This window comes from Myotis nattereri (assembly GCF_964212035.1).
Source record: "Myotis nattereri genome assembly, chromosome: 11".
NCBI classification, from domain to species: Eukaryota; Metazoa; Chordata; class Mammalia; order Chiroptera; family Vespertilionidae; genus Myotis; species Myotis nattereri.
In genome coordinates this window covers 59,371,856-59,398,980 of record NC_138086.1, presented here as the reverse complement: position 1 = coordinate 59,398,980, position 27,125 = coordinate 59,371,856, and the positions used below count along the sequence as shown (strand labels likewise).

The window sequence follows — 27,125 nt, the reverse complement described above, 5'->3', positions numbered from 1 at the left end:
AGGACAGCAAGCCTGTCCAGTGCTGCAAAGGCAGACACTGGAGGACACAGCATATTTGCTCCCCATATTTCTTTCTTTCTTTCTCCTAATTTTATTGCTTTTCAGAGAGAGGAAGGGAGATAGAAACATCAATGATGAGGGAGAATCATTGATTGGCTGCCTCCTGCATGCCCCCTACTAGGAATTGAACCCACAACCTGGGGATGTGCCCTGGCTGGTAATTGAACCGTGACCTCATGGTGCATAGGTCGACGCTCAACCACTGAGTCATACTGGCCGGGCTCCACATAATTCTTGAATTCAGAGTTTAATCCAGGGATCAGAACAGAGAGTAGAAGAGGATTCTAAAGGACCAGAGCTAGACCATAGGAATTCAGGCCAGCCGGCTGGTAAACCACCCAGGCAGCAGCTGGGAGCCAGTGCCCATGGAGGCACCAGGATCCCAGGGAAGATGCCGTCATTTCAGGGCAACACTGTCATCAGCACGGTTGGCTACTGCCCTGGTTGATGTCTGTGTGGCAGATCCTGAGGCTGCCTCTGGAGTGTAATCAAACAGCCTGTGTGTTGAAGTTGTGGGGTATATAGAGAGAGGAGGCCAATTCCTTATCTGCTAAACCAGGAGTGAAGAGGAAAACTCTGGAAATGGATTTGAAGCTCAAGACTTCACTCTGTTTCCTAAACATGTTTGAAATGTACTGGAAGCCATAAATAAATACATCCAAAATGAAGATTTTGTTACCTAGTGACGATGGTGGTAATGGTGATTCACAAAGATAATTATAATACCACAAATTAAGACAGTAACTACATGTGCAGATGGCCATGCTACACTCTTCACAATCTCCTATCATGTAATCCTCCAGTGAGACAGTGCTCTTAAATATTCCCATTTCGCAGATGAGGAAACTGAGCAACAGAAAAGTTCATTTAGACAATGCAGTGCAAAGGCCGGAATTCTCACTAAGTCTCTGCCACCTATTCACATCTATTCTGCCCCCTCTGCTGCTGTCTTGCAGGTCTCTGGTCCTTTGACCTCTCTGTGACTCAGCTTCTTCAAGAGAACATTCCAGAAATGGAGCGAGGGGCTGAGAACGGCGTTTAGTGCTCTCTGTGCTCCCTCACGGGCCTCATCCATGTCATCCTCGTCATGTTGGCCTCGCGGCCACAGCAGCTTGGCAAGCTGGTCTTCATCTCCACACTGTGTGTAACCACAGGGCACTCGATGTAGTTTCTTTACGCAAGGAAGTGCAAGATTAAAAGTGCCCAGGCTCAGCAGAGAGGAAAGATGCTTCAACCTGAGAGGCAGCAGCATCTCTGACCGCTCAGAGCTCTAGAAACACTGGCCCTGTCTCAGTGTTTCCAGTGATTTCCCTGCACTGCTCCTGGGGCCTGGCCTGCCTTGTCCTCTTGCTCCATTGGAGAGCAATTGTGTCTCCGGTCACCTTTAGCCAACAGCATCGACTGTATTCCGTGCATGTTTGCAGTGATGGACACTAGCCAGGACTTGAACAGGGTCTGACTCACCCAGTGCCCATTAACTGAACTCAGATTCCAGCACACAACCTGAAGGGTTTAATTTTGCCAACATGATTCAATGTTTCCAGGTTTTTATTGTTCTTTGGGTTCTAAAATTAGAATCTTCTGGTCAATGTTAAAACCAGAGCGGTGGAACCTGGTCCCAGTTCCTTGGGCATGGGTTCATGTTCTACAGCTGGTCTGTGAACGGGCCTCTGATGGGCCCAGTGCCCCGCAGGAGCATGGGAGCTACTTGTCGAAGCACAACCTTTGGGTGGTTTCTGGACTCGGGCCAGGACAGGGGTCTGGCAGTCCCTCAGTGGACCTGGCCAAGCTTTGCCTTAGCAGTCAAGCCAAGCTTGACCAGTTATGATGAAGAAAAACACTAGTTTGTGAGGAGCTATTTCTGAGTTTCTGGCCACTAATAAACAGTCACCATGAAAACTAGCGTCTGAGGAGCCTGGAAGAGAATCCCTGTAGCTCTTCCCGTGAAGTCATGAGCTGCTGTTCCGTAAATGCTGTGATACGGAAGCGAGGACACTGAGGCCTCAGTGCAGAGCACCTTTCTGCATGTGGGAAAGTCACATTTGGGGAGCAGAGGTGGAGGGTACCCCAAGACAACTGGCCCCTGGCAGTACAGATAAACTCCACTCGGGGGTCTTCTAGTCATGGTTGCATAGTCCCAGATTGTGCTAAATCCCTGTATCACAAAACACTGCAATCGGAACTTTTCAGTTTATGAATACAAAAGTAAGTTTTAGAAAGGCAACCCTTTATGAGTACAAAACAAAAATAAGCCTTTCAAACGCATCTCTGGCTGTTGATCCGTTCACACAATCCCAACATGGCTTTGCTCTCAAGAGCTGTTACTTATCCCAGACGCTGGCTTGACCATCAGCAGAGTAGGGCCAGCCTCAGGGCTCACTGACCAGCTGACCTAAGTCTAGAGCCAAAAGCATGCCTCCGCTATCTCTAGCTCCCCTTTCATTACCGGGACAATCTTCTCTGTTCTACTTCTCCCTTCAAGGTACTTGAGACCATGAAGGGGGAAAAGGCATCTTCTCATTTGGGTGCTAAGGAGCCTGGAATGCAGATGGCCCTGCCCCTTCCTCCTCCTCCTCCATTTAAAGCTTCAAGTGCTAAATGGCAAGTCTGCCCACTGGCTCTCTTCTGTGGCTCCCAGGAGGCTCAGAGCGGAACTGGCAGAAGCCAAAAGCACGAGGTCAAATGGCTTGTTTTACACAATCCTGCTCTCTCCTAGCCCAGCTCTTTCTCCCTCTTCCAGTTATTGTATTGTTTGCTATGTGTATGAGCCACCTCGAGAGAGCCTGGAAATACACTGGCGTTGTGTAAATAGCTATAACAGTTTCTTCAGTTTGTTCTAACAGTTGAGTCTTTCAGTTACTGACTCAGAAATTATTGACTAAGTGAAATCAGCTGCATCTTATATAGTGATGTGGTTAAGTCGCATCGTGCAATCTCCATTAAGTCAGGAACCCTCAATCACAGAACTTAACACACAGGGAAAACAGTATTTCCCGAATCATATATTTTAAGGTTTTAGGAATCTCAAAGAACATACCTTTATTTGGAATAGTCACTTAACTACAAAGATTTGCTTGCTTTTAAGAAACAAGAACTACTTGTTCTCAGGGCTTAGGAACATGTCAAGGCTATCAGAAACAGGGTATGCCCCTTCTTGAAATCAGATTAATGCAGTATGTGTACCTGAACTGGCATAGCAACAGTGCAACTGTGATACTGGGCAAGTCGCATCTGGGGGATTAGTGACTGGAGTTCACATTTAAAGCAAAACCATAGCCATTAGCATAACACTGTATTTCAATCCCATTTTCTTTATAATCTCTTCATGCCCAAGCATGTCCCTTGGAAGTAATAAATCCTCTTTGAAAACATTTCGTTCAAGTCAATTCCCTTCATTTCTCAGGGCCCTCGAGCACAAAGGAACGGCCTGGACCTGTATAGTCATGCTGGCATCTTCCCACTCCTGCTTTTGCTCTGCTGACATGCAGGCATGTGCTGTGCCAGAGGGCAAGCTGCCGGCGGAACACATGTGGGAATGGCTCCACTCCTCATCCCGATTTCTTTGGTGATGTAAGGCCACACAACCAGGGCACAGGACAACTGTTTCTGAGATGGAGCAGGGAATGTACCAAACCTGGAACCATAAGAGGACATCTGAAGGACATTGCTTGCTCCTACATGTAAGATGGCACAATGCAGCTGCTGGAAGCACCCTTAGTCACGGGGGCAGGTGGCAATGGCTCTGCAGGTTATGTTACAGAAGACCAAAGAAATACCAAGCTTCCTAGAGAAAGGGAGGGACCCCGTTTCTTCACTCCGGGAATAATTTCCAAATCAGAGTGAAGAAACACGCAGAGAGCCTGTCTATATATATCCCCTATATATATCCCCGCTGGAGTCTTTGTCTTGCAAATACACTCCCTGCCCCCTTCGTGGCCCTGCAGGAAGGCCCCCAGGTATCAGGCCACATCTGATGGGTCTGCCCTGGCACCAGCATTAACAACCCTCCCCACCCCCTCAGGGCAGTGCACTGTTCACAGTTCCCTGGCCTCTGCATTTAGATAACAAGTTCTGCAAGACCAGTTTCTTCCTCAGAGCTACTTCCTGGAGCTATGGCTCACAACCAATGCATGGCCCACCCCTCCTTTAAGAGCATCTTTGAATATCCCAAGAGAAAAAGGGCGAGTTCAGACTGATTCTTCCAAGACTAAACCATGTGGCTTGCTTATCCATTAAGCTTTGAGATCAACCCAAGCCAGATTACTTAGCACCTCTGTTCATTTCCCTAATTCCTTGGCTAGCCAGGATTGGCCAAGAACATGCAACATTTTTTTCCGAAGGGAAAATTGCCAATGTGGAAAGCAAGACTACAAGGAACCCAAAGTAGCTCCAATAAAGTTACTTACAGGTAGGATAATTTTCACACTCCATTTTCTGCTACCATGTGGCCACTAGAACAGATTGTTAAGAGATTGAGGGAGAAGTGCCCCATCACAGGTGAGATTTAAACTGCAACCATTGAGAGGAGAAAGTGTTGCCTGAAACATCCATAAACAGAAATTGTATATCCTTGATAACTGAGCCAACATATACCTCTCGGTCCTGTTTCTCAGGTATTTATTGTGTACATGAGTCACTATGTGATTCATACTCCAAAGTGATTTTGATGTTTTTACCACTTTTAACATCTCAGGAAGTCATTCAAGTGCTGACCCAGGACTATTTCCCGAGAGACTTCATCGGAAATGTCATTAAGATGCCAGAAAGGGTAAGTTTTTAGAGTCATGTTTATTGAAACAATTTACATTTAGTAAAACTCATCCTAGATTGGACCAGTGCATAATAACCACTGTAATCAAGATGTCAAACACCTCCTCAAATCGCCTATGCCCCTCCCCACCTCTAGGAATCCATCGATCAAAAGGGTCACATTTAATCATTAAAGTGTTCTACATACAGCATTTTAGAAAAATCTGTAAGCATATAAAACTAGGATTTTAAAAGAATACTTGGTAACAAATAATCTTTACAACAGTCAAAAGAATGGGATTTTAACATAACTTTGTAAATTGAAGCACAGTGGACAAAACGGCCTTAAGATAAGTACAGAATACACAGTAGGGTTACTGTGTCAGGCAGGAGGCTGGGGCCGTGGAACGAAAGCTGAAATAATGGAACTGAATTTTATGGGAATTCTCTATGGGGCAGATATATGCTCTAACAGAAATCTGCCCCCCCCCCCGCCCCCGCAACTCACCCCAGCTGTTAGCGCAGTGGTTCTCAACCTTCTAACCTTCTAAATACAGCTCCTCATGTTGTGACCCAACCATAAAATTGTTTTCGTTGCTACTTCATAACTGTAATGTTGCTACTGTTATGAATCGTAATGTAAATATCTGATATGCAGGATGGTCTTAGGCGACCCCTGTGAAAGGGTCATTCGACCGCCAAAGGGGTCGCGACCCACAGGTTGAGAACCGCTGTGTTAGGGTAAAAGGGACAAAGAAAGCAAAAGCCTCTGTTTTGCATATATCAACCATCACCTGTTCACATACACCTTTTCTACTTGAAAAGCTTCTTTCCGGCACAATTGTGTCTCTCCAGCAGCACCAGCCCTGTAAGAAAAGTGCCACCGGAGGTAATTAGATTAGCAGTTACTAGGTAAGATAAAACATCTTACAAAACTGTATAGATAATAGAACTCCCCACTCAGACACAGTCATGGTTTGACTTAACCACATTTTAAAACTCAAAATCCTATGTTAATAATGCTAACAATTCATCTCTACATTTTTTCAATCTCAAAATAGTCACCATTGGAAAAACATTTTTAAAGATTAAATGTCCATCACTTAAGCGTCCTTTGTGAAGTGGGGAGGGATATGACAGCATTTAATAAATTCCTACCAGGTTGGCCTCAGGTAAATCCTTTAACCCATCAGAGCAGGGGCATATCCCATCAGATTAGAGTTCTCATCCTTGGCCAAGAATTCTACTCGACTATTTAATAATAACTTAATCCAAACTCTCTCCATTTACCTGAAGTTTGTCAGCATCCTGAACTGGACTGAGCCTGGTAGGAAAGTAAGAAGAATAACGTTAAGAATATCATGTGGTAACTTTTTGTTTTGGCAAAGAATGTCTTTTATTGTGGCCATCTACTAGCAAACTGTGATGGAATAAAGAGCTACTGTTGAATAGAATCCCTATTTTTAAAAAGGCACAATCTCCAAATTTCCTGACATTTGGGAACCACCTAGATTTCCAGCCAGTAGTAAAATGAATAGTGCAACACATTCATGTACTCTGGAAATCCATTTAACAGAATGTCAGCAGCCACCACTTTTCCGGTTTTATTAGCATGGAATAATGATCAATTTTAGAAAAAACAAACATTACTGGCAGCAGTTATCTGCCTAGAAAACAACAACAATAACAAAAAACCCCAGAAGCACCCTAGCTGGTTTGGCTCAGTGGCTTGAGCGTGGGCCTGCACCCGAAGGGTTCCAGGTTCGATTCCGGTCAAGGGCACATGCCGGGTTGTGGGCTCAGATCCCAGGTGGTGCAGAAGGCAGCTGGATCAATGATTCTCATCATGGATTTTTTTTCTCTCTCTCCCTTCTTCACTGAAATAAATAAAAATATATTTAAAACACACACACACACACACAAAGCTTTAATGGATTTTAAAACCACAGGAAGCCAGACAGTTGTTTGCCCAGGGCCAGAGCCCGAGCATGGAGAACAGGCGTCCTCCCTTGCTCAGCTTCCACAATCCTTAAATAGACACACGCTGCCTGGCTCTCAGTGCATGTATCTGTCTCAGATGGAATTGTTTAAACAGTTTGGCTCAACACCGAAGGCAACTGTACAGCAAAGCCCGGCCACGGCCTTTCCCTGTGTGGCGGTGCGACCCACCGGAGACTGAGGCACTGGGGCAGCAAGCGTCGTCCGTGTGCTTAGAACACAGCCTGCAACGCACGATTTCCCTCTTTAGAAGCCTGATAAAAATAGACGCCCTCCCCGGCTGCCGAATCAGTAAAAGGATCTTGCACAACCGAGGCCGACACGGACACCACACCAGCCTCGCATTTCGACAGAAGATTGCTAAGTAGTATCTCCGAGGGCTACAAGGATTCCTTCGTTCGCTCACTCAACTCTAAATTGAGACTTCCTCATGCGGACACCAACTTTCTACAGCAACATGTACGGAGTAACGAACCCGTCTTGTGCCCACCGAGGCCCAAACTTGGTGCTTCCTGGAGACAAAGCTTTCCCCGGGGCAGCCGTGCGTGTTTATCTTGGTGGAACCCGTGGTCCAGATGCTCCCGCAGGACTCACCCCTGGACCTTAAGAAAAGCCCATCCACCGTGGCAAGGGCAGGGCAATCGTGGCGGGAGAGAGTGGGCGAAATTACCCCCGTTTGTTGCCAACACCGTCATTACCCTGCTCCGCACGGAAGCGCAGCGCCTTCCAGACCCGGATGGCAGCCGCGTCCTAAACTGGCTACGCCGGGTCATCAGAGCCCTGGGCAGGACTCCGCCCGGCCTCCGCGCCTCCGCCCGGGCCAGGCTAATCCTCCAAATGCTAACGTTTCCATGAAAAGACGTTCTCAGCCACAGGCACGAGAGGTGCCAGGCTCCCGGGCACCGGGGAAAAGGGGGACCCGAGGTGCCACGAGGGTGCGTCCCGGGGAGGGAGCGTCCCCAGCACCGCGGTGGGGTCCCCACCCAAGTGGGCCTCTCAGAGAGGCTCCCCTGTGGGCTCCATCCGCGGAGCTGGCAGCGCCTCTCCCCAGGGGTCGCCGGGCTGGGGCCGAACCCCGATCTTGGCGGCACAGACGGGGCAGGCCCGGGACAACAAGGGCACCCCTAAGGTCACCGGAGAGACCCCCCCCCCCCCCAGCCACGTGGCCGCTCCGGCGTCGAACCACACGGGAGCCACTTACCCAAGTCGCGCGCCGCGGCCGAAAGGGGAGGGCGCCAGAGAAACCAAGTTTAAAAGGGGCCTGGGCTGTCAGCGCCGGAGGCAGCCAACCAAAAAGTTGCCCCAGTGCCCCTCCCGGCCCAGCATCCGCCCCCACCCAGCACCCGCCCGGCTCCCGCCCCGCCCGCGGCCCCCGGAGGCCTCGCGCGCCCCCTGCCGGCGGCCTGGGGAACGCGGGGCGGGCGCCGGCCCAGTCCCCCAGCCCCAGCCCAGAGACTGCGGCCTCGGGGGAATCCACCCCTAACACCTCCCTGGGTGTGGTGTGCATGCACCTCCCTGCAGGTTTGAGAAGCTCCTGACGTTCACATAATGTTAGGTACCCGCCGCGCCCGATTACCCCATGCCTGCCTTCCCCTAGGGTGGCCTGCAGGTCACAGAGGGACAGAGGGGCAGAGGAGCCCTCCCCAGCCTCACTCTCACACGTCTTTTTATCTGCAACCTGCCCTTGGGATTTTAGGACTTGGGTTTAGGGCAACGGGTATTTATAGAGGGCTGGCTCTGCCTGGCATCGTGCTGGGCACTGGGGTGTGAGGGTCAAAGAGACACTGCCCCTGCCCTTAAGGAACCTAAGGTGAGGTCCATCCGCGGACAGGAGCCCACATAGCCTGCCAGGGACGCGGCACAAAGCAAGCCCCCCCGCTGAGGACTCAGTAAGGCTTCCCGCCGGAGGGGGTACCTAGCTGACAGCACATCAAACATACGAGAGGGGGAAATCAGAGGCCTAAAGAGTTGAAGAGCCATAGAGTAGAGGGATTTGACACATCATCCAGGGTTTTCTCTGCTGGAGTAGGCCTGGCCTTAAGCTCTTCTCCAATGGCAGAGTTGTCATGGTGTTGGAATATCAGCTCCATGAGGAGTCCTCCACGGGATCCCCAGAATTCAGCCTCATTAGTGCCTGGGTAAGTGGGAAATGACTCAGGGCAAGAGATTTGCCATTTATCCTCCATATGCCTTTAGAGCTGGGTAGACACTATAAAGCTCTTCTAGGCTCACATGGTAGGTAGCAGTGGTGGGGTCTTACCCAGGCTGTAGCTTTCCTAGGTCACCTTGCGTGTGCCTTTATCCCTGCATTCCCAGTCCTTGGCCCAGGGTTTGGTGCCGTCAGTGGATTTCCCCTCTCAGTGTGTATTTGGCAGGCCTTTCTAGAGCAGGCAATCCCAGGGCATCAGGTGTTAGGTACCTCTCTGCTGACAGAGGGAAGCCACCCCTCCAGCCCGCCCCCCCCCCCCCCCCAACTCCCCACCCACCCGTCTGACCCTGTTTCTCTGTAGAGGAACTTGTGTTGGACAATGCCTCTAGCCTCTGTCCACACGCTCCTCATTCCCTTCCAGAAGAGAAGACATTCCAATAAAATCCTGTGCTAACATGAATTTTGAGAGCATGCAGACTGGGGTAGGCTTGTTGGCTTCCCTCCCCTGCCTGTCCCCTGTTCCCAATGAAACAGGCCAAGATTCTGATCTTCTCTGATGGGAGGGGAGAAGAAGAGATCACCTGGAAGCCATTGAGGAGTCCCTCCCCTTTGCCCCTGCGTTTTCCCAATAGGCCAAACCAAGTGGGAGATTATTTCTCATTAACCCGACAGTAACACGATCCTGCATTTTGCTCACTCTAAATGCTTGCCCCCCACATGTTATGGCAGGTGACATCCAATGACTCATCTTTCTCAAAGAACAGCAAATCCATTAGAAAGATGTCAGCTGTGAGGATTCACGTTCTTTTTCTCCCCTCAGTGCCCGGGACTAGTTTAAGGAAATGGTGACTCAAGGTCTGGACTGAGAAGGGGGATAGAACAAACAGCTCTAAAGACTCGGATCTTATCAGTAGGAAAGCTAACACTTTAATTTCCATTCTGTGTCTTATGCCTGAGTGGGTTCTGAGCACGGAAGGGGAAGAAAGCACATTATTTATGGCCCTCCCCAAACCCTGCAGTTGCCTGACCCTAGGACACCCTTGTTCTCCATGGACTAACATTAGACATATCTAGGACATTTACTTTTGCAAATTAATGGGGCCATTCATTTACTCTTGTCCTTGTGTTTAGTGCAAATTTATTGTGTTATTGTAGTGTAGAGTCAGAAGTTAAAGCAATGACTGACATTATTTATGATTTAAATGATCACTCCAGTTGGGTAACATTTTAATTAGTGTCATTGGGCTGTTTGCCACATGCAGGCCTCAGCTCAGCAGCCTGCCTTTTCCAAGCAGCTGTAGGCTTGTTTTCAAGCCAAGAGAGAATGTCTGCCCTCCCCGGCGCCTATTGGTTTTATCTGCCTAAATAAAGGTGATCAGTGCATGATCAGTAATTACGAGGCTGTGCAGCAAAGTTTCCTGGAAGCCCTGGAATACAGATGTGCTTGTTTCTGACCCCCACATGGGTACAAACACTCTTTTTTTTTTTTTAATACTCACCAGAGAATATTTTTTCAATGATTTTAGAGAGAGTGGAAGAGAGGAAAAGACAGAGGAAAATATATCAATGTGAAAGAAAAACATCGATTGGTTGCCTCCTGCACGAACCTGACCAGGGCCCAGGCTAGGGAGGAGCCTGCAACCAAGGTACGTGCCCTTGACTGGAATTGAGCCCGGGACCCTTCGGTCTGCAGGGCTGACGCTCTATCCACTGAACCAAACTGGCTAGGGCCAAACAGACCATTTTTAAAATTCCCTCTCACGTTTATTTTTTTACAAACCAGAGCACTGTTGGTCACAATCCTTCCAAGGAATATATGAATAATGGTGTAAAGTAGAATTCTATTTAATTACACATTCAATATATTAAATATGCCACTTTTATTGATAAGAATGATCTGGTTTGTTGTAAAATAATTAAAATGGAAACATACTTTAATGTCACATCTTTCTGCAACTAACCTCTCATTTCGTTGTTTTTCTCTGTAGCAAAACTCTTCAAAAGCATTGTCTATGTTTGTCTCCAATTCCTCTCCTTTTTTTTTTTCCGAATTGAATTATATTGGGCAGCCTTTGAAATGGTCCCCAGTGGTCCCATCTCCTGCTATGTCTGCCCTTGGGTGATTCCCACCCCCTTGAGTGCTGCCTGGGCCTAGTGAATTTCGTTTACGGACTAGAGTCAGCAAAAGTGATGGGATGGCATATGAAAAGATGCTCCACATCACATGTCACAAATTAAGACAACAATAATATACTGTTATACCTTATTAGAATGGCTAAATTCCAAAACACTAACATCATCAAATGCTGGTGAGGATGTAGAACAACAGGAACTTTTATTTCTTGCTGGTGGGAATGCAGAATGGTACAGGCATTTTGGAAGATAGCAGTTCTTTACAAAATTAAACAGACTCTTATCATACAATCCAGCAATCCTGGCCCTTGATATTCACCCAAAGAAGTTGAAAATTCATATGCATGCAAAAACCTACAAACAGATATTTATCATAGCTTTATTCACAATTGCCAAAAGCTTGCAAGCAACCAAAATGTCCTTCAATAGGTGAGTGGATGGATAAACTGTACATCCAGGTGATGGAATATTATTCTGTGCTAAAAAGAAATGCTCAATTGTTATTCACAGTGGCCAAGACATGGAGACAACCCAAGTGTCCTGTGATAAGAGGACTGGACAAAGAATTGTGGTACATATACACAATGGAATACTACTCAGCCATAAGAAAGGATGAAATAGCGCCATTTGCAACAACATGGATGGACCTTGAGAACACTATGCTAAGTGAAATAAGTCAGTCAGAAAAAGCTAAGAACCATATGATTTCACTTATATGTGGGATATAAAACGGAGACTCGTGAACACAAACAGCAGTGTGGTGGTTGCCAGAGGAAAGGGGGTGGGGGGAGAAAGCGGTCCTAACATAAGGTGACAGGAGAAGATATGACTTGGGTGGTGGGTACACGGTGCAATATACAGATCTTGTAACATAGAAACCCACATGTTCATGTGGACCAATATCACCCCAATAAGTTGAATAATAATAATAAAAAAGAAATGCTCTATCAAGCCAAGGAAAGACATGGAGAGAGATTAAATAGACATTACTAAGTGAAAGAAAGCCAATACCAAAAGTTTACCTACTGTGTGATTCCAACTATATGACATTTTGGAAGAGGCAAGCTTTTAGTTTAATCATATGTGTTGCTCCAGGACAATGGAAAGAGTTCTTTTATCTCTTACAGCTTGAGGAAAATATTCTCAAGTTGGCCAATTCTACAGTGTAATAGATACAGTCACTGGGGATATAATGCCTGTAGTCTATTTAGGAAGAATGTCACATAAATAAATATTGATAAATCAACCGGAGAGAGTGGAGGCACCGTGAGGAAGTGCTCATCTTGCCCTGGACAGGGGCCAGGAGCAAAACAAGGGAGATTACATCTTGGAGGAGATGACTTAAGTGGACTTTAAAAAGGGGGTGCGTGGCCCTGACCTGTTTGGCTCAGTGGACAGAGCGTTGGCTTGCGGACTGAAGAGTCCGGGGTTCGATTCTGGTCAAGGGCATGTACCTTAGTTTCGGGCACATCCCCAGTGGGGGGTGTGCAGGAGGCAGCTGATCGATGTTTCTCTCTATCCCTCTCCCTTCCTCTCTGTAAAAAAAAAAATCAATAAAATATATTAAAAAAAGAGGGGGTGGGGTGGGAAGGCATTTCTGGTAGAGGCAACAGCAAGAGATAAGAGAGAATATGGTGCCTTCAAGGAACAATGGATCTTTAATCTTTTATCCTAAAACCCAGTCCTTCTGAATATAATGCTTCTTCTATGTCAGGCAGGGAACACGTGGAGATGCACTTGAAAAGATGGAGAAGCCGGTGAACAGAGAGACGGCGTTCCGAACGGAAAGAACAGCCTCCAGAATCCTGCAACCGGCGAAACCAGGCGGTTCCTAAACCTGGAGGTGAACTTGAGCCTGGGACAGAGAGCGGACTCGACCACGCATGCGCCTGTGATAGACAGCGCGGCGGCGGGTTCCGGGCGGTGAATTACGACCTCTGCTGGCGACGCTCACGACTCGTGCCGTAAAAGTCGCGTGTGGCGCCTGCGCACACCCCTCTCTTTCCTCGGAGGGAGGACTCCGCCACGGCAGTGGGTGCTCGAAGCGCCGCCCGGGCCGTCACCATGGTGAAGCTGAGCAAAGAAGCCAAGCAGAGGCTGCAGCAGCTCTTCAAGGGCGGCCAGTTCGCCATCCGCTGGGGCTTTATCCCTCTCGTGATTTACCTGGGTCAGTGGGAGAACAGCGCGTGAGGAGACGGGCGGGCGGGGAGTGCGGAGGCGGCGCCTCCATGTTTGGCTTCTGGGGCGGGAGAGAGCAGTGTGGCCACGCTGTGTCACGTTTCAGGTCCTTTGAGGCCGTCGGGTCCAGTGGGGTCGGTCCAACATGAGTGCGAGTTCCTGTTCGACCTTTGAGTATTTCTATGGCCTGTAACAAGCCACGCAATCCCTCCATTTCTGCTTTTACATCTGCGAAGCGGAGGTGACATGCTTTGCAGGCTTGTTGGGAGAGTGAGAGGGACTAAGGAACAGTATGTGAAAGCGACACATTGCACTCTGGCACCAGGTGCGTTTTCAGGGCGTTCGTCCTCACCTGTCCAGGTGGGCCTGGCGCGAGAGAGGCCTGTGACGCGGACACGCCACGCCTGGAAGCACGACGATGACAGTAGTTGCTGGATGCCGGTGCTTCCTCCTCTGCACCAAGAAGGGCGGGGGTGACTTTATTCTGGGACCCACTGCACCGGCGAGAAGCCGAGCCGCAGAGAAGTTGGGTTCCTTGCCGGAAGGCCACACAGCTGTGAATTCAGGCAGGCCATCAGGGCCCATACTCTCTCTCTCTCTTTTTTTTAAAAATATATTTTATTGATTTTTTACAGAGAGGAAGGGAGAGAGAGAGGGAGTTAGAAACATCAATGAGAGAGAAACATCGATCAGCTGCCTCCTGCACGCCCCCTCCTGGGGATGTGCCCGCAACCCAGGTACATGCCCTTGACCGGAAACGAACCTGGGACTCTTCAGTCCGCAGGCCGACGCTCCATCCACTGAGCTAAACAGGTCAGGGCAGGGCCCATACTCTTAACCTTTATGCTGTACTGCAAAGATTTGTAAGTACCCAGGCATTTATTTTTCATCCAGGGCTGCACATTGGAACTTTATCTTGTTTCTAACCTTGCGTCGTTTTTTTCTTTTCTTTTCTGTTTAATCTTATTGCCCGACGCAGGCAACATGATGGGAAGGAAACAGCCCCAGCGCTGTCAGTTTGAGCATCACGTTTGACAGTTTCTAACACTCAGTTTCACACTTCAAAATCCTATGATTTTAGCTCACTATTTGTTTTAGGTGCCTTGCCTAAGAAAGTACAAGAGCCTTTGATTATGCTGGATGTTCCCCATGAATTGCAAGCCAGCTGATAGTCTGGGAATACTTAAGTATCCAGGGTTTAAAAAAGATCTTTTTCCTCCTTTATTTTGAATACTTTTTTTTTTTAAGCATTACTTTCCAAGATTTTAGTGACTTTTTTTAAGTATCAAGGATTAAATAATTGACAGGTTACTGTTACAGTCTATGCCAGTGATGGCGAACCTATGACACGTGTGTCAGAGGTGACACGTGAACTCATTTTTTTGGTTGATTTTTCTTTGTTAAATGGCATTTAAATATATAAAATAAATATCAAAAATATAAGTCTTTGTTTTACTATGGTTGCAAATATCAAAAAATTTCTATATGTGACACGGCACCAGAGTTAAGTTAGGGTTTTTCAAAATGCTGACACGCCGAGCTCAAAAGGTTCGCCATCACTGTTCTATGCTGTTACCCCTCTTCCTGACTTCCAAATGGTGGAAGGGCCCAGTTTGGCTGGTGGGACAGTGGGACCAGCTCTCTTTTTAGCTAAGAAAGGTAGGGGGGCTTTGATTCTTCCCCTTCATTGTGCCATTTTCTTTTTCCATTGTGTATGTGGGGTCTTGTTGTCGACTGCTCTTGGTCTCTGTCCTGTGGTTTCTTTGTTGCTTTATAAGTCTTTTCATCTACCTTTTTAAAAATATATATATATTTTATTGAAAATTTTTTTTTTATTTTTTTATTTTTTTACAGAGAGGAAGGGAGAGAGAGAGTTAGAAACATCGATGAGAGAGAAACATGGATCAGCTGCCTCCTGCACACCTCCTACTGGGGATGTGCCCACAACCAAGGTACAAGGTACTTGGCTGGAATTGAACCTGGGAACTTTTTTTTTTGACTTTTAATTTCTTTATTGATTAAGGCAGGGGTCCTCAAACTACGGCCCGGGGGCCACATGTGGCCCGCCGAAAACATTTATCCGGCCTGCAGCCGCTGTCTGTTGCTTAGCAGCCGACTAGTTTTTTTTTAAACTGTAGTCCGGCCCTCCAATGGTCTGAGGGACAGTGAACTGGCCCCCTGTTTAAAAAGTTTGAGGACCCCTGGATTAAGGTATTACATATGTGTCCTTGTCCCCCCCATTACCCACTCCCCCCTCCCCCCCGCCCCCACTCATGCCCTCACCCCCCTGTTGTCTGTGTCCATTGGTTAGGCTTATATGCATGCATACAAGTCCTTTGGTTGATCTCTCCCCCTTACCATCACCCTTCCCTACCTTCCCTCTGAGGTTTGACATTCTGATCAATGATTCTTTGTCTCTGGATCTGTTTATGTTGTTTATTATTCCTCCTCTTTTTGAGATTCCTTTTCTACTTTCCAGAAAGCTGTGGCTGGTTGCTACAATCTGTGCATCAAGGGCTTTGGTCTGAAGAGTAGATAATGCTTTTCTTTTCCATCCTAGAATTTGTTTTCCTTTTTGTGCGCGCTGGCTATATTCTCTTTCCTAGGATTACCATTGTGGTATTTTCACCCTAGCATCCAACTCAGGTTGAGATTGACGTTGAGGCTATTTTTTCAGTACTTCTTGTTAATGGCCTTTTTCCTTACACTATAATGTCTAACCTAGTTTCCAGGTTGTTGCTTTTACTTCTCCATCTCACCTCTCACTAAAACCTGCAATTGTAGATTGATTTTCTTGTGTAGTTTAGGTTAAAACATACCTTTTTTAGGACTTTAAAGGAGTACAGTGGGATTATAGTGCTACAAAATAGGACATAATAAAGAATCAGTTTGGACATTTACCAACAAAAAGATTTTAATGAGCCATCTGTTGGAAGACAGTTTTCCACAGTTTCTTGAATTTCTACAATTCTTGGGAACAGAAGCTCTGACTACCTTTGCTCCATGTTATCTATTTAAGGATGCGTTTGTAGAATAAACAGCCTTGGACAATAGTATCTCCCTCCAGAACAAAGGGGAGATATGCTTACTGCCCATTATGAAAGACTCTGGTTCCCTAAATGCAGGGTTGTCTCTGATATGATGGTACTCTGACTATTGCTGTAGCTGGGAGTAATAAATGGTTCTTTGTTTCTGACTAGGAATATGGCAGATAAGTTTGTTGTCTTGAAAAATGGGATAAAATTTCATACCCCTCATAGTTCTTGACACCAACTCTAATCTTAATAAATTATTTTAGCAAATTAATATATGTTGTCCAATTAATTAATAAACATATTTTTAAAAATTTTTATTAATCCTTGCCAGAGGATATTTTCCCATTGATTTTTAGAGAGAGAGAGGGAGAGAGAAACATTCATGTGTGAGAGGCACATTATTATCTGCACCCACCCTAAATGGGGGCCTGGGATCGACCTGCAATCCCTGACCAAGAATCAAACCTGAGACTCCTTGGTGTATAGGCTGACACTATACCATTGAGCCACACTGGCCAGTGCTAATAAACATTTTAAATGGTAAAAGGTTTAATTAATCATACTTGTAATAAGAATGTTGACTTGATGAGGTTAAACAAAACTGAATGTTAAGGTTTATTTAATCATGCTTATAATAAGAATAGACTTTTAATTAGGTTGTTAAATAACTTGAATATCCTATATAATAATCCTATATAATAAAAGGGTAATATGCAAATAGACTGAATAGTGGAACGACTGATGCCTACTGACTACCAGGGGGCACATGCTCAGGAGTTGCCCCCTAGTGGTCAGTGCACTCCCACAGGGGGAGTGCCCCTCAGCCAGAAGCCGGGCTGACGGCTGGTGAGCGCAGCAGCGGTGGCGGGAGCCTCTCCTACCTCCACAGCTGCGCTAAGGATGTCCAACTGACAGCTATAGGGAGCAGGCCTAAGCTGTCAGTTGGACATCCCCTGAGGGCTCCCGGACTGCCAAAGGGCACAGGCTGGGCTGACGGACAACACCGCCACCCCTAGTGGCCTCTAGTGTTTTATAATGAAAAATAGTACATGCTAGGGTCTCCTGTGCTAATTTGTGTGTATAATAGGAAGATAGTAGTTTGTCTTCCCTACTGATTGGTCCTGGACATAATAGATTAGAAACTGTTCTGTAGCATAGGTAAGTCAAGATAAAGCTGGTAGCTTGGGATATCATTCCAGCTACTCTAGTTACTGAAAAAGACAGTCTTGATTGTAAATTTTTTGTCTGCTGGGGTTTTAATTAGTATTCTTTTTTTTTTTCTCTCCTCCCTTCCCCTCTCTCTCAGGATTTAAGAGGGGTGCAGATCCTGGAATGCCTGAACCAACTGTTTTGAGGTACTGTTCTTACAAATAAATATTTCGGGGCAGATATTCACATGTTAGTACTGAGTCATTGGGAAGCAGAAGGGTAGTGGTGGTAGGCATTGTAATGGAGCTTTACCAGTTGTAGTTTTGGGCTATTGGGATACTGTAGCATTTTGCAGACCAGTTTAGCCTGTTAGCAGGTAAGTACTTTCTCTCCCCTTCCTAATTTTTATTTACTGTATCATAACTGTAATGAAGCATATTTTTAATTTTTTAAAAATTTTATCTTTTTTTTTTTATATTTTTTTATTGATTAAGATATTACATATGTGTACCCTCTACCCCCCCCCCCCCCCCCCCCCCGCTCATCCCCTCACCCCCCCGTTGTCCGTGTCCATTGGTTAGGCCTATATGCCTGCATATAAGTCCTTTGGTTGATCCTTCCCCCCCGCCCCCACCCTCCCCTACCTTCCCTCCAAGGCCCGACAGTCCAATCAAAGCCTCTCCGTCTCTGGATCAGTCCTTGTTCATCAGTTTATGTTGTTCATTATATTCCACAAATAAGTGAGATCTTGTGGTATTTATCCGCTCTCCAGTTCCATCGATGCTGTGGCAAATGGCAAGAGTTCCTTTTTCTTCTTCCTCTTCTTAAAGAATACCTTTCAGCATTTCATATAATGCTGGTTTGGTGGTGATGAACTCCTTTAGCTTTTTCTTATCCGTGAAGCTCTTTATCTGACCTTCTATTCTGAATGACAGCTTTGCTGGATAAAGTAATCTTGGTTGCAGGTTCTTGCTATTCATCTCTTTGAATATTTCTTGCCACTCTCTTCTGGCCTGCATGGTTTCTGTTGAGAAATCAGCTGACAGTCGGATGGGTACTCCCTTGTAGGTAACTGACTGTCTTTCTCTTGCTGCTTTTAAGATTCTCTCTTTATCTTTTGCTCTTGGCATTTTAATTATGATGTGTCTTGGTGTGGTCCTCTTTGGATTCCTTTTGTTTGGGGTTCTCTGCGCTTCCTGGACTTGTAAGTCCATTTCTTTCACCAGGTGGGGGAAGTTTTCTGTCATTATTTCTTCAAAAAGGTTTTCAATATCTTGCCCTCTCTCTCCTTCTGGTACCCCTATAATTCTGATGTTGGTACGCTTGAAGTTGTCCCAGAGGTTCCTTACACTATCTTCATATTTTTTGAATCTCTTTTCTTTTTTCTTTTTCGGTTGGGTATTTTTTGTTTCTTTGTATTTCAAATCTTTGATTTGATTCTTGGGATCCTCTTGTCTGCTGTTGGATCTCTGTAAATTATTCTTTATTTCAGTCAGTGTATGCTTAATTTCTAGTTGGTCCTTTTTCATGTCCTCCATGGTCTCACTATACTCCTTGAGGGATTCATTAAATTTATCGGCGGTTTCCATAAAATTCTTGACAAACCTTATAAACGTGGCCTTGAACTCTATATCCAGTCATCTGCCCTCCTCCGTTTCTGCCAATTGTGACCTGTTTCTTTGTCTCCGCATTTTGGCTGCTTCCCTGTGTTGATAGAGTGGCCCTGCGCGCCAGGTGTCCTGTAGGGCCCAGTGGCTCAGCCTCCCCAGTTACCTGGGGTGGACACTCTTGGTGCACTCTTGGTGCCTTGGTTGTTGTAGGATCACTGGGAGGAATTGACCTCCAGGCCAATTGGCTGTGGGAAGCAGCTGTGTCTGAAGTGGGAGAATGGTCCCCCTCTGACCACTGGGTACAGTGGCTCCTGGATCTAAGGAGGTGCTAATTCAGCCCCTGCCTGAGGCCACACAGCCGGAGCCGCGAAGAGGCTCAGCTGTGAAGCAGTGCAAGCCGCTGCGGGGCCTTGGGCCTTCTCTTGGAAGTTCCGGGTCTGCTTGGCTGGGCTGTAGTTAGGTACATTCACATGCAAAAGCCTCTGCCGCAGCCTGGGTGGGGCGGGGTCTCAGGGAGTCAAAAGGGCGGAGAAAGAAGCTATGGCTGATTCTCGGCGCCCGGAGTCGCGCGTCTCAGTGTCCCGGTAACGGCTGCAAGCACCTCTGAGGGAAATCCGCCCTCAAGTTCGCCCGCTGCCGCCTGACAGAGCAGCCTCTCCCCGTATGAGTCCTGGGTCCCAAGAGACTTCCCAGAACCGGAGTTCAGAGCAGTCGGGAGCTTGTGATTCAAAAAGACAGCTGCGTCCTCAGGTGCCACCCCCTTTCCGCGCGTGCGAGCCGCCACCGTACCTCTGCACTCAGCCTCCGCAGCTCCTCTGGCTCTCAGCGTGCTTTTCTTGTCTTCTAGTTGTAGAAATTACACTCAGCCAGCCTTCCTGTTGTTCTGGACGATGTTTGCTCCGTCCTTTGGGATAATTTTCAATTGTTGTGGGAGGCGACTATTTCCCGGTGTTTATCTATGCCGCCATCTTAGTTTCTCAAATTTTATCTTTATTGAAAGTATTACAGATTTCCTCCTTTTTATCCCCCAGACTCCGTTCTCCCCACGTCCGTTCCTTCACCCCACTGTTGTCTGTGTCCATGGGTTACGCATATAAGTTCTTTGGTTGACCTCTTTCCTTCCCTCTGAGAATCCTCAGTATGTTGCAGTGAAGCATATTTTTTTTAAAAAAATATTTTATTGATTTTTTACAGAGAGGAAGGGAGAGGGATAGAGAGTTAGAAACATCAATGAGAGAGAAACATTGATCAGCTGCCTCCTGCACACCTCCCACTGGGGATGTGGCCGCAACCAAGGTACATGCCCTTGACCAGAATCGAACCTGGGACCTTTCAGTCCGCAGGCCGACGCTCTATCCACTGAGCCAAACCAGTTAGGGCAGCATATTTTTTTTTTAAAAAAGCAATAATTTATCATCCTACCACTTTAAAAGGTAAACTGTTTTAAATTTCCCATATTTCCATCTTAACCTTATTCAGATAAATACAACTTTTTATATCATTCTAATAAGAGTACGTAGTATTTTATTGTCTTCACTTAAAATTAGAGTTGATATCCTATATATTTTCCAGGTTTTGATTACTTAGGTATTTCAGTTTTTCAATATTTTACATAATATAATGAACATTTTTATGCACCTAGATTCTATAGGTTTTGATTTAGTTCCTTATAATACACTAGAGGCCCGGTGCACAACAATTTGTGCACTGGGTGGGGGAGGGGTCCCTCAGCCTGGCCTGTGCCCTCTCGCAGTCTGGGACCCCTTGGGGGATGTCTGGCTTGTTTCGCCCCCGCCTCCCTCTGTCCCCCGGCCCGGCTTGTTTCGTTTTGTTTCGTTCCCACCTCCCTCCGCCCTCCGGCCCGGCTTGTTTCGTTTTGTTTCGTTCCCACCTCCCTCCGCCCCCCGCCTGGCTTGTTTTGTTCCTGCCTCCCTCCTCCCCCTGGCCCAGCTTGTTTCGCCCCCGCCTCCCCCCTCCCCCCAGCCCAGCTTGTTTCGCCCCCGCCTCCCGCCACCGCCCCGCTTGTTTTGCTCCTGCCTCTGCCGCCTGGCTTGTTTTTGGCTGCCTGGCTTGCTTCAATCCCAGCCGGTATATGCAAACTAACCGCCATCATTGTTGGCGGTTAATTTGCATATCACACTGATTAGCCAATGGGAGGTGTAGCGAAGGTACAGTCAGTTACCATGTTTGGCTATTATTAGATAGGATTCTCATGGGATTAATAAGTCAACTATATGAGCACTTCCGGTTCTGAAAATGCATTGTCAAATTTCTCTCTCAGAAACAACCTTGCCAGTGCTTGATAAGCACTTGCAAAAACTACATACACGCATAGGTACAAAGAGTAGACATATTCCTGTACTGACACATGCATGTATATATGTATACTTATGAAAACTATTCATATGTGTGTATGTACATACATATATGTAAAGGCAGAATCTAGAGCAGCAGGTTTGTTCTCTAGGAGGGACTGATAGTTCTGGCACTCTAATGGCTAGGACCCCTGCACAGTTGCTGTGGGATTTCAACTTGACCCTCTGTTTTACAGACATTTCATGTGGATTGCCCTAACAGACTTTTTATCAGCCATCCTAGGTCTTCAGTTTCTTCAAACTCCTACTTGAAGCCATTTTTTCTAGGGGCAGAAAATACTAATGGCAATATTACTGTCGCTTAACAACGTGTTACCTACTGTTTCAGGTGCTTTATATGCAATATTTCTAATTGTCCCTTCAGTTCTTCGGAACAGGTCACAGTTGGTAGATGGTGGAATATGAGTATGTGTGTCTCCAAAGCCTACACTCTTTCCACTGGGTCACGTGGCCTCCCTCAGATGATCTTACCTCTTACTGTAATTAGCACAGTGCCATCTGATAGGAATTTCCTCTACCCTCTCTGCCTTATCAGCCTCTTACCTAAGAGGAAAGGGTCTTTTTTTCCTGAGATGAGCACCCTATGTACCTTCAACTTGTCCATTTCTGCAGTTAATTCTCTTTTCCCTAATAAAGTGCTTTAATAAATGGTCTTCACTCACTGCTACCTTTCTTCACTCCCCTCCCTCCCTTTAACCTCCTGCGGTTCACCTTTATGCTGTGGCTTGTTAAAACTGCTTTCAGAGATCACCACTAAGTTCCTTTTTCCTTAACTTTTACTCTCTGAACTGCCATTTCCTTTTTTTTGTAAAATGGGGACTTGAGATAATGTGTCTGCTATTTACTAGCTGACTGACCTTAGACTAGTTGTTTCCTTAGAGAAATGTTACTTTAGGAGACGTTATCAGAGATGGGCGACTGGGTCAGACTGTGGGAACATTTTTCCAAGCACTGGAAGTTGCCAACAGGTATCTTTCCCCAAGAGGCTAGTAACCTTTCTAAAATGAAGTTTCCTCTTTTATAAGTTGGGCAAAATACTAGTTCATATGATTGCCATGAGGCTTGATTAAGAATACTGTATGTGAAGTATTAACAGTACTTGGCAAGTAATATGTGAGCAATAAACTGTTAATAGTGATTTTTAATCATTTTTGTGTCATCTCCTTTACCTCATTTCTTTAAAAAATATATTTTTATTGATTTCAGAGAGGAAGGGAGAGAGAGAGAAACATCAATGATGAAGTGAACCATCGATCAGCTGCCTCTTACACGCCACACACTGGGGATTGAGCCCACAGCCCGGGCATGTGCCCCGACTGGGAATTGAACTGTAACTTCCTAGTTCATAGGTTGATGCTTAACCATTGAGCCATGCCGGCTGGGCCTTTACCTCATTTCTTTCTCCTAGGGGAACAGTGCTCTAGCTGTGAGATGGTGTTTGCTAATTCCAGAATGAACTGTATATTTTCATGCCTTTGTCCATGTGCTTGTGCTCCCTCGGCCTGGAATGCTCCTTCCCCTCTGTTTCCATTTGAAAATGTAATTCTAGAAAAGCCCAATCTCAAATGTCATCTCTTTTCTAAATCATTTTCTCCTTCTTCCAGCTAAAGCTAATCTGTTTTTGTGTTCCCATAGTATTATTTTCTGCCATTTTCTGCTTATATTATGGTTGTTGCATATTTACATTATATTTTGTCCTGTAAGCACCTAAAGTAGCTGCCAACAGTGTTGCATCAATTTGTCAGCTCACCCAGATGTCTTGGTGGGCTTTTTGCATCTTGTGGTACCATTTTCAGACTGGACCTGCATGCTGGACAGTAGCATTTTTGTGTGTGTCCCAAGTGATCCGGGATGCAGAGGTGGGGACAGAGTGTGCCCTTTGGTTGTACTTTTTGGTTTCATTTATCCCACCAAGAGTTGATCCTGGTTGCTAACTAGATGGAGCAACCGCCCCTTGCTTTTTCGTTTCTTCACCTTAGTGTCTTCTCAGCGCACCTTGCTGGCGCTGACTCCCTTTTCTGTCGTTATGGGCATCTCTGGTTTCCTTCCAGGAGTATCTGTGTTTAGGAAAGAATTGACTAAGCGTCTGAAGAGAATTATCCAGTTATAGCGTTTCATATACTGTGCTGTTTGCACTGGGGAGGCTGCCTTATTTGTACCCTGAAAGAAACAATGGTAGCTGCTAGGGTTTTACTAATGTAAAGTTTATTGTTCATTAACATCAAGTTCGTTGTTTATGTATGAATTTATTTATGTAATACTTATATAAATAATATAGTTGATGATTTACTGGTCTGTTTTTTTTTTTTTTTGCTAATTAGTTGGGTTCCTTGAGATGAGGAAAATACTCGTTTTCATGCACCTCACTCAGGATGGTGCATTGCATGTGGTCAACAAATGTTGCTTGATAACATATTTAAAATGCAGTTCTTTAATGAATAAGGCAATATTTTAGTAAAACATTGTTTAGGTAAAATATGTCAATACTAAGGTTCATTAAGAGAATCATTGTTCCCATTATCTGTATAAAGCCGAGGAAGGTTTTCTTTTCCTCTTTATTTTGGATGCTCATTACCTTTGAGGAGGAGATCTTACTAGATGAATAATTTATTTTCATATCTTAACTGTATTTATAAATATTTGGCCTTTAATGAGAGATTTTAATACACTTTTGAAAATTGGAAATAGAAGAGTGTGGGTTTTTTTCTTAGACAAAGGAAAAATACTTTTAAAAAAATTTTACAGAATACTCATTGTCATTTTGTGGTGCAATTTTATTGCCATATTACTAAGAATCACATCTTTAATCAATAAGATTTAGAAATAAAACACCTCTTATCTCTTTCCTGGATCCTGTTGCTTAGTCAGCAAATGATTCAGGAGGTTGGGCTAGTTCAGTGATGGCGAACCTTTTGAGCTCGGTGTGTCAGCATTTTGAAAAACCCTAACTTAACTCTGGTGCCGTGTCACATATAGAAATTTTTTGATATTTGCAACCATAGTAAAACAAAGACTTATATTTTTAATATTTATTTTATATATTTAAATGCCATTTAACAAAGAAAAATCAACCAAAAAAATGAGTTCGCGTTTCACCTCTGACATGCGTGTCATAGGTTCGCCATCACTGGGCTAGTTAGTGGTGGAATGTTTGGGGTAAGAATTAGGTGAGGCAGAAATGAAGGCTGACTGCTTTTGGGATGTGTGTGAGCTAATGGTTAAGAGCACCTGGGTCACATCCCACTCTGCCACTAACAATATGTAACCATATCAAAGCCTCAGTTTCAACTTCTTTAAAATAGGGATCATAACTAAGAGTTGTGAACTTCCTGTATATTGTCTGACCCATAGAAAGCATTCAATAAATGTGTTTTTTAATTTTACTGATGTTACATCTAGTAATGATACAGGTTTATTTTCTGGGCTCATCAGTCCTTCATGTTACTGAAAATCATTATCATATATCTTTTATTGACCTCAACTTATATTTCCCTTTTTGTTTATGTAACAGGTAACTACTGTCAAAACTAACAAAATTGTATTTCTTTAAATATAGGTTTCTATGTTTGATTTTTCCTTTTGTTTAATGAGATTGATCTTTTCTCTTCTAGTAACTGAATTTGGTAGACGAGTAAACACAGACATGAATGTATAAAATCTAGTTCTTAAACTATGTTTAAGAAGTTTTTACTTTGGGGTTTAATTTCTTTCTCCTCTTCACAAACATTTTAGCTTACTTTGGGGATAAAGGACTGTTTGGTCATCTGGATTTGGAAGCAATCAATGGACAGTAACAACATGGAAGGTGTGCCCCCTGGCTGGCATAAGAGATGGGACATCGTTCACACGTTCACCAATTGAATGGCACAGGGCTCTTCTCGGATGCATCTGTGGCAGAGTGGAGCCTCTACTGACTGATTTATGGGGGACTGGATCAAAATAAATATTTTTTAACAATGTTATGTGTTGAGTCCTTATTGAATTGAACACAGTAGTACTGTTAAGTAAAAATTTAGCCTTTTAGTACTTTTTCAAAACAGGGAATCTGGCCTTAGCTGGTTTGGCTCAGTAGATAGAGCGTCGACCTGTGGACTGAGGGATCCCAGGTTCGATTCCGGTCAAGGGCACATACCCAGGTTGTGGGCTCGATCCCCAGTGGGGGGCATGCAGGAGGCTGATCAATGATTCTCTGTCATCATTGATGTTTCTATCTTTCCCTCTCCCTTCCTCTCTGAAAATCAATGAAAACAAACAAAACTGTTCTGTTTAAGGAAAAAAAAAAAGGCAAAACAGGGAATCTGTATTTGTGCCTAGATGCTACCTTCAAAAGTTAGAGAGTTTCCAAGTTAATTTCTTAACACATGGATTCCAGTTTCCTTGTGTGTTGAATTGATAACTTCCTTGGGATATTCTGAGGTAGTGAAAGTAGAAACAGCTCTTAGCTTGTGATAAATTGGCCCTTCCCTCCAGCACTGAATTGGAGTGCAGTTCTGATTGTAAGAAAGGTCTCTGTTGGTAATTGATGGGAATGGCTTTGGGGAGTGTATGTCTGACTGTTTTGTGAATTAAATGTGAGTCTGAGATTTCCCTTGGTGGTGCTCGGAAATGAGCTGGCTGGGCAAGAGCCCATTGAGAGCTACACAGAATAGTAGCACTTTCTGTTTTCTGAGAAGAAAAGGCACTTACTGGGAACTAGTTTTCAGTTCTAGATCCTGGTTTCCTGGGTTTGACCTGTATTAAGCCTATTTATGTTTAGCTTTTTCCGTAATTCTATCAGAATAGATTTACTTAGTTTTGGGAGTTGTAATTAATGTAGGAAAATAGGCCTGAAATAAGATAAGATGCTGTTTGGGAGGAGCTTGTTGGTTTGAATGGTTTTAAACATCCAGTGTTCAAGTAGAGAATGATCATGAAAGTAATTCCAGGTGACTGGACTTGTCATTACCAGAAAGTTCTTTCTTGTTTCCAATGTAAAACCCTCTTAGCTATTTAAACTTATTTCCTCAAGCTTTGTTACCTTTGCCATGGAGACGTAGGAGACTGTTGTCGAGACTATTGCTTATATAAGGAGAGTTTAAAAGTGGAATATTTGAGAAGAGCTAACTACAGGAAAAGCATTTTTTGGTAAGCACTTAATAGCTTCAACATCATGAATCTCAGCACGTATGATTTTGCTAAAAGAAAAAACCACCTCTTTGTTAAAAAAACAATTTTTAGTTTTTAATCTCAGAATTGCTTAAAATTGTGGCCCTTTCTTTCCCCCTCCCCTCACCATTCCTTTTTGTTTAGTGCTGTCAGTGAATTTTTTAGTTAGAATTTTGGTGTATATTTTCCCTTTCTTATTCAGGATTTCTAGAAAACGAAGTAGAGCTATGGGAGGTGTCCATTTTGATAAAATTTTAACATGGATAGTAAACATAACTGGTTTTATATTTTAGGGGTTAACTTGTAGTTGTCTATAAAATCTAGTAGATTTTAAAGAAAGGAATCCAAAATTAAGTTGTAAGGGACCAGTCCCCATATCGCACATCTCAGGAAGCTAAGGAAGAGAGTTTAAAGCTCATGTTCAAGACACAGGAAATGGTTGAGACGAGAATACACTTTACTGTGTGTATATAGCTTATATTTGTGAACTACATTTTATTGAATTTTAGTTTTTAGGGCAGTGCAATCCAACAAGCATTGGTCT

At 44.9% G+C, this 27,125-nt stretch overlaps 1 protein-coding gene across 1 annotated transcript; it reads left to right on the top strand.

The window, feature by feature from the left end:
• The first annotated feature begins 12,803 nt into the window (after nt 1-12,803).
• On the top strand, nt 12,804-25,395 carry TOMM7 (translocase of outer mitochondrial membrane 7). Its single transcript, XM_081102023.1, has 3 exons — nt 12,804-13,256; nt 17,609-17,657; nt 25,169-25,395. The coding sequence occupies exons 1-3, from the start codon at nt 13,154-13,156 to the stop codon at nt 25,182-25,184; spliced, it is 168 nt and encodes a 55-aa protein (XP_080958149.1). The 5' UTR covers nt 12,804-13,153; the 3' UTR covers nt 25,185-25,395.
• The last annotated feature ends 1,730 nt before the right edge of the window (nt 25,396-27,125 follow it).

Excerpts from the sequence above, each read along its gene's own strand:
- TOMM7 (XM_081102023.1), top strand. The coding sequence starts at position 13,154 with ATGGTGAAGCTGAGCAAAGAAGCCAAGCAGAGGCTGCAGCAGCTCTTC. Across the intron at positions 13,257-17,608 it reads CCCTCTCGTGATTTACCTGG|GATTTAAGAGGGGTGCAGAT; the intron begins GTCAGTGGGAGA and ends CCTCTCTCTCAG.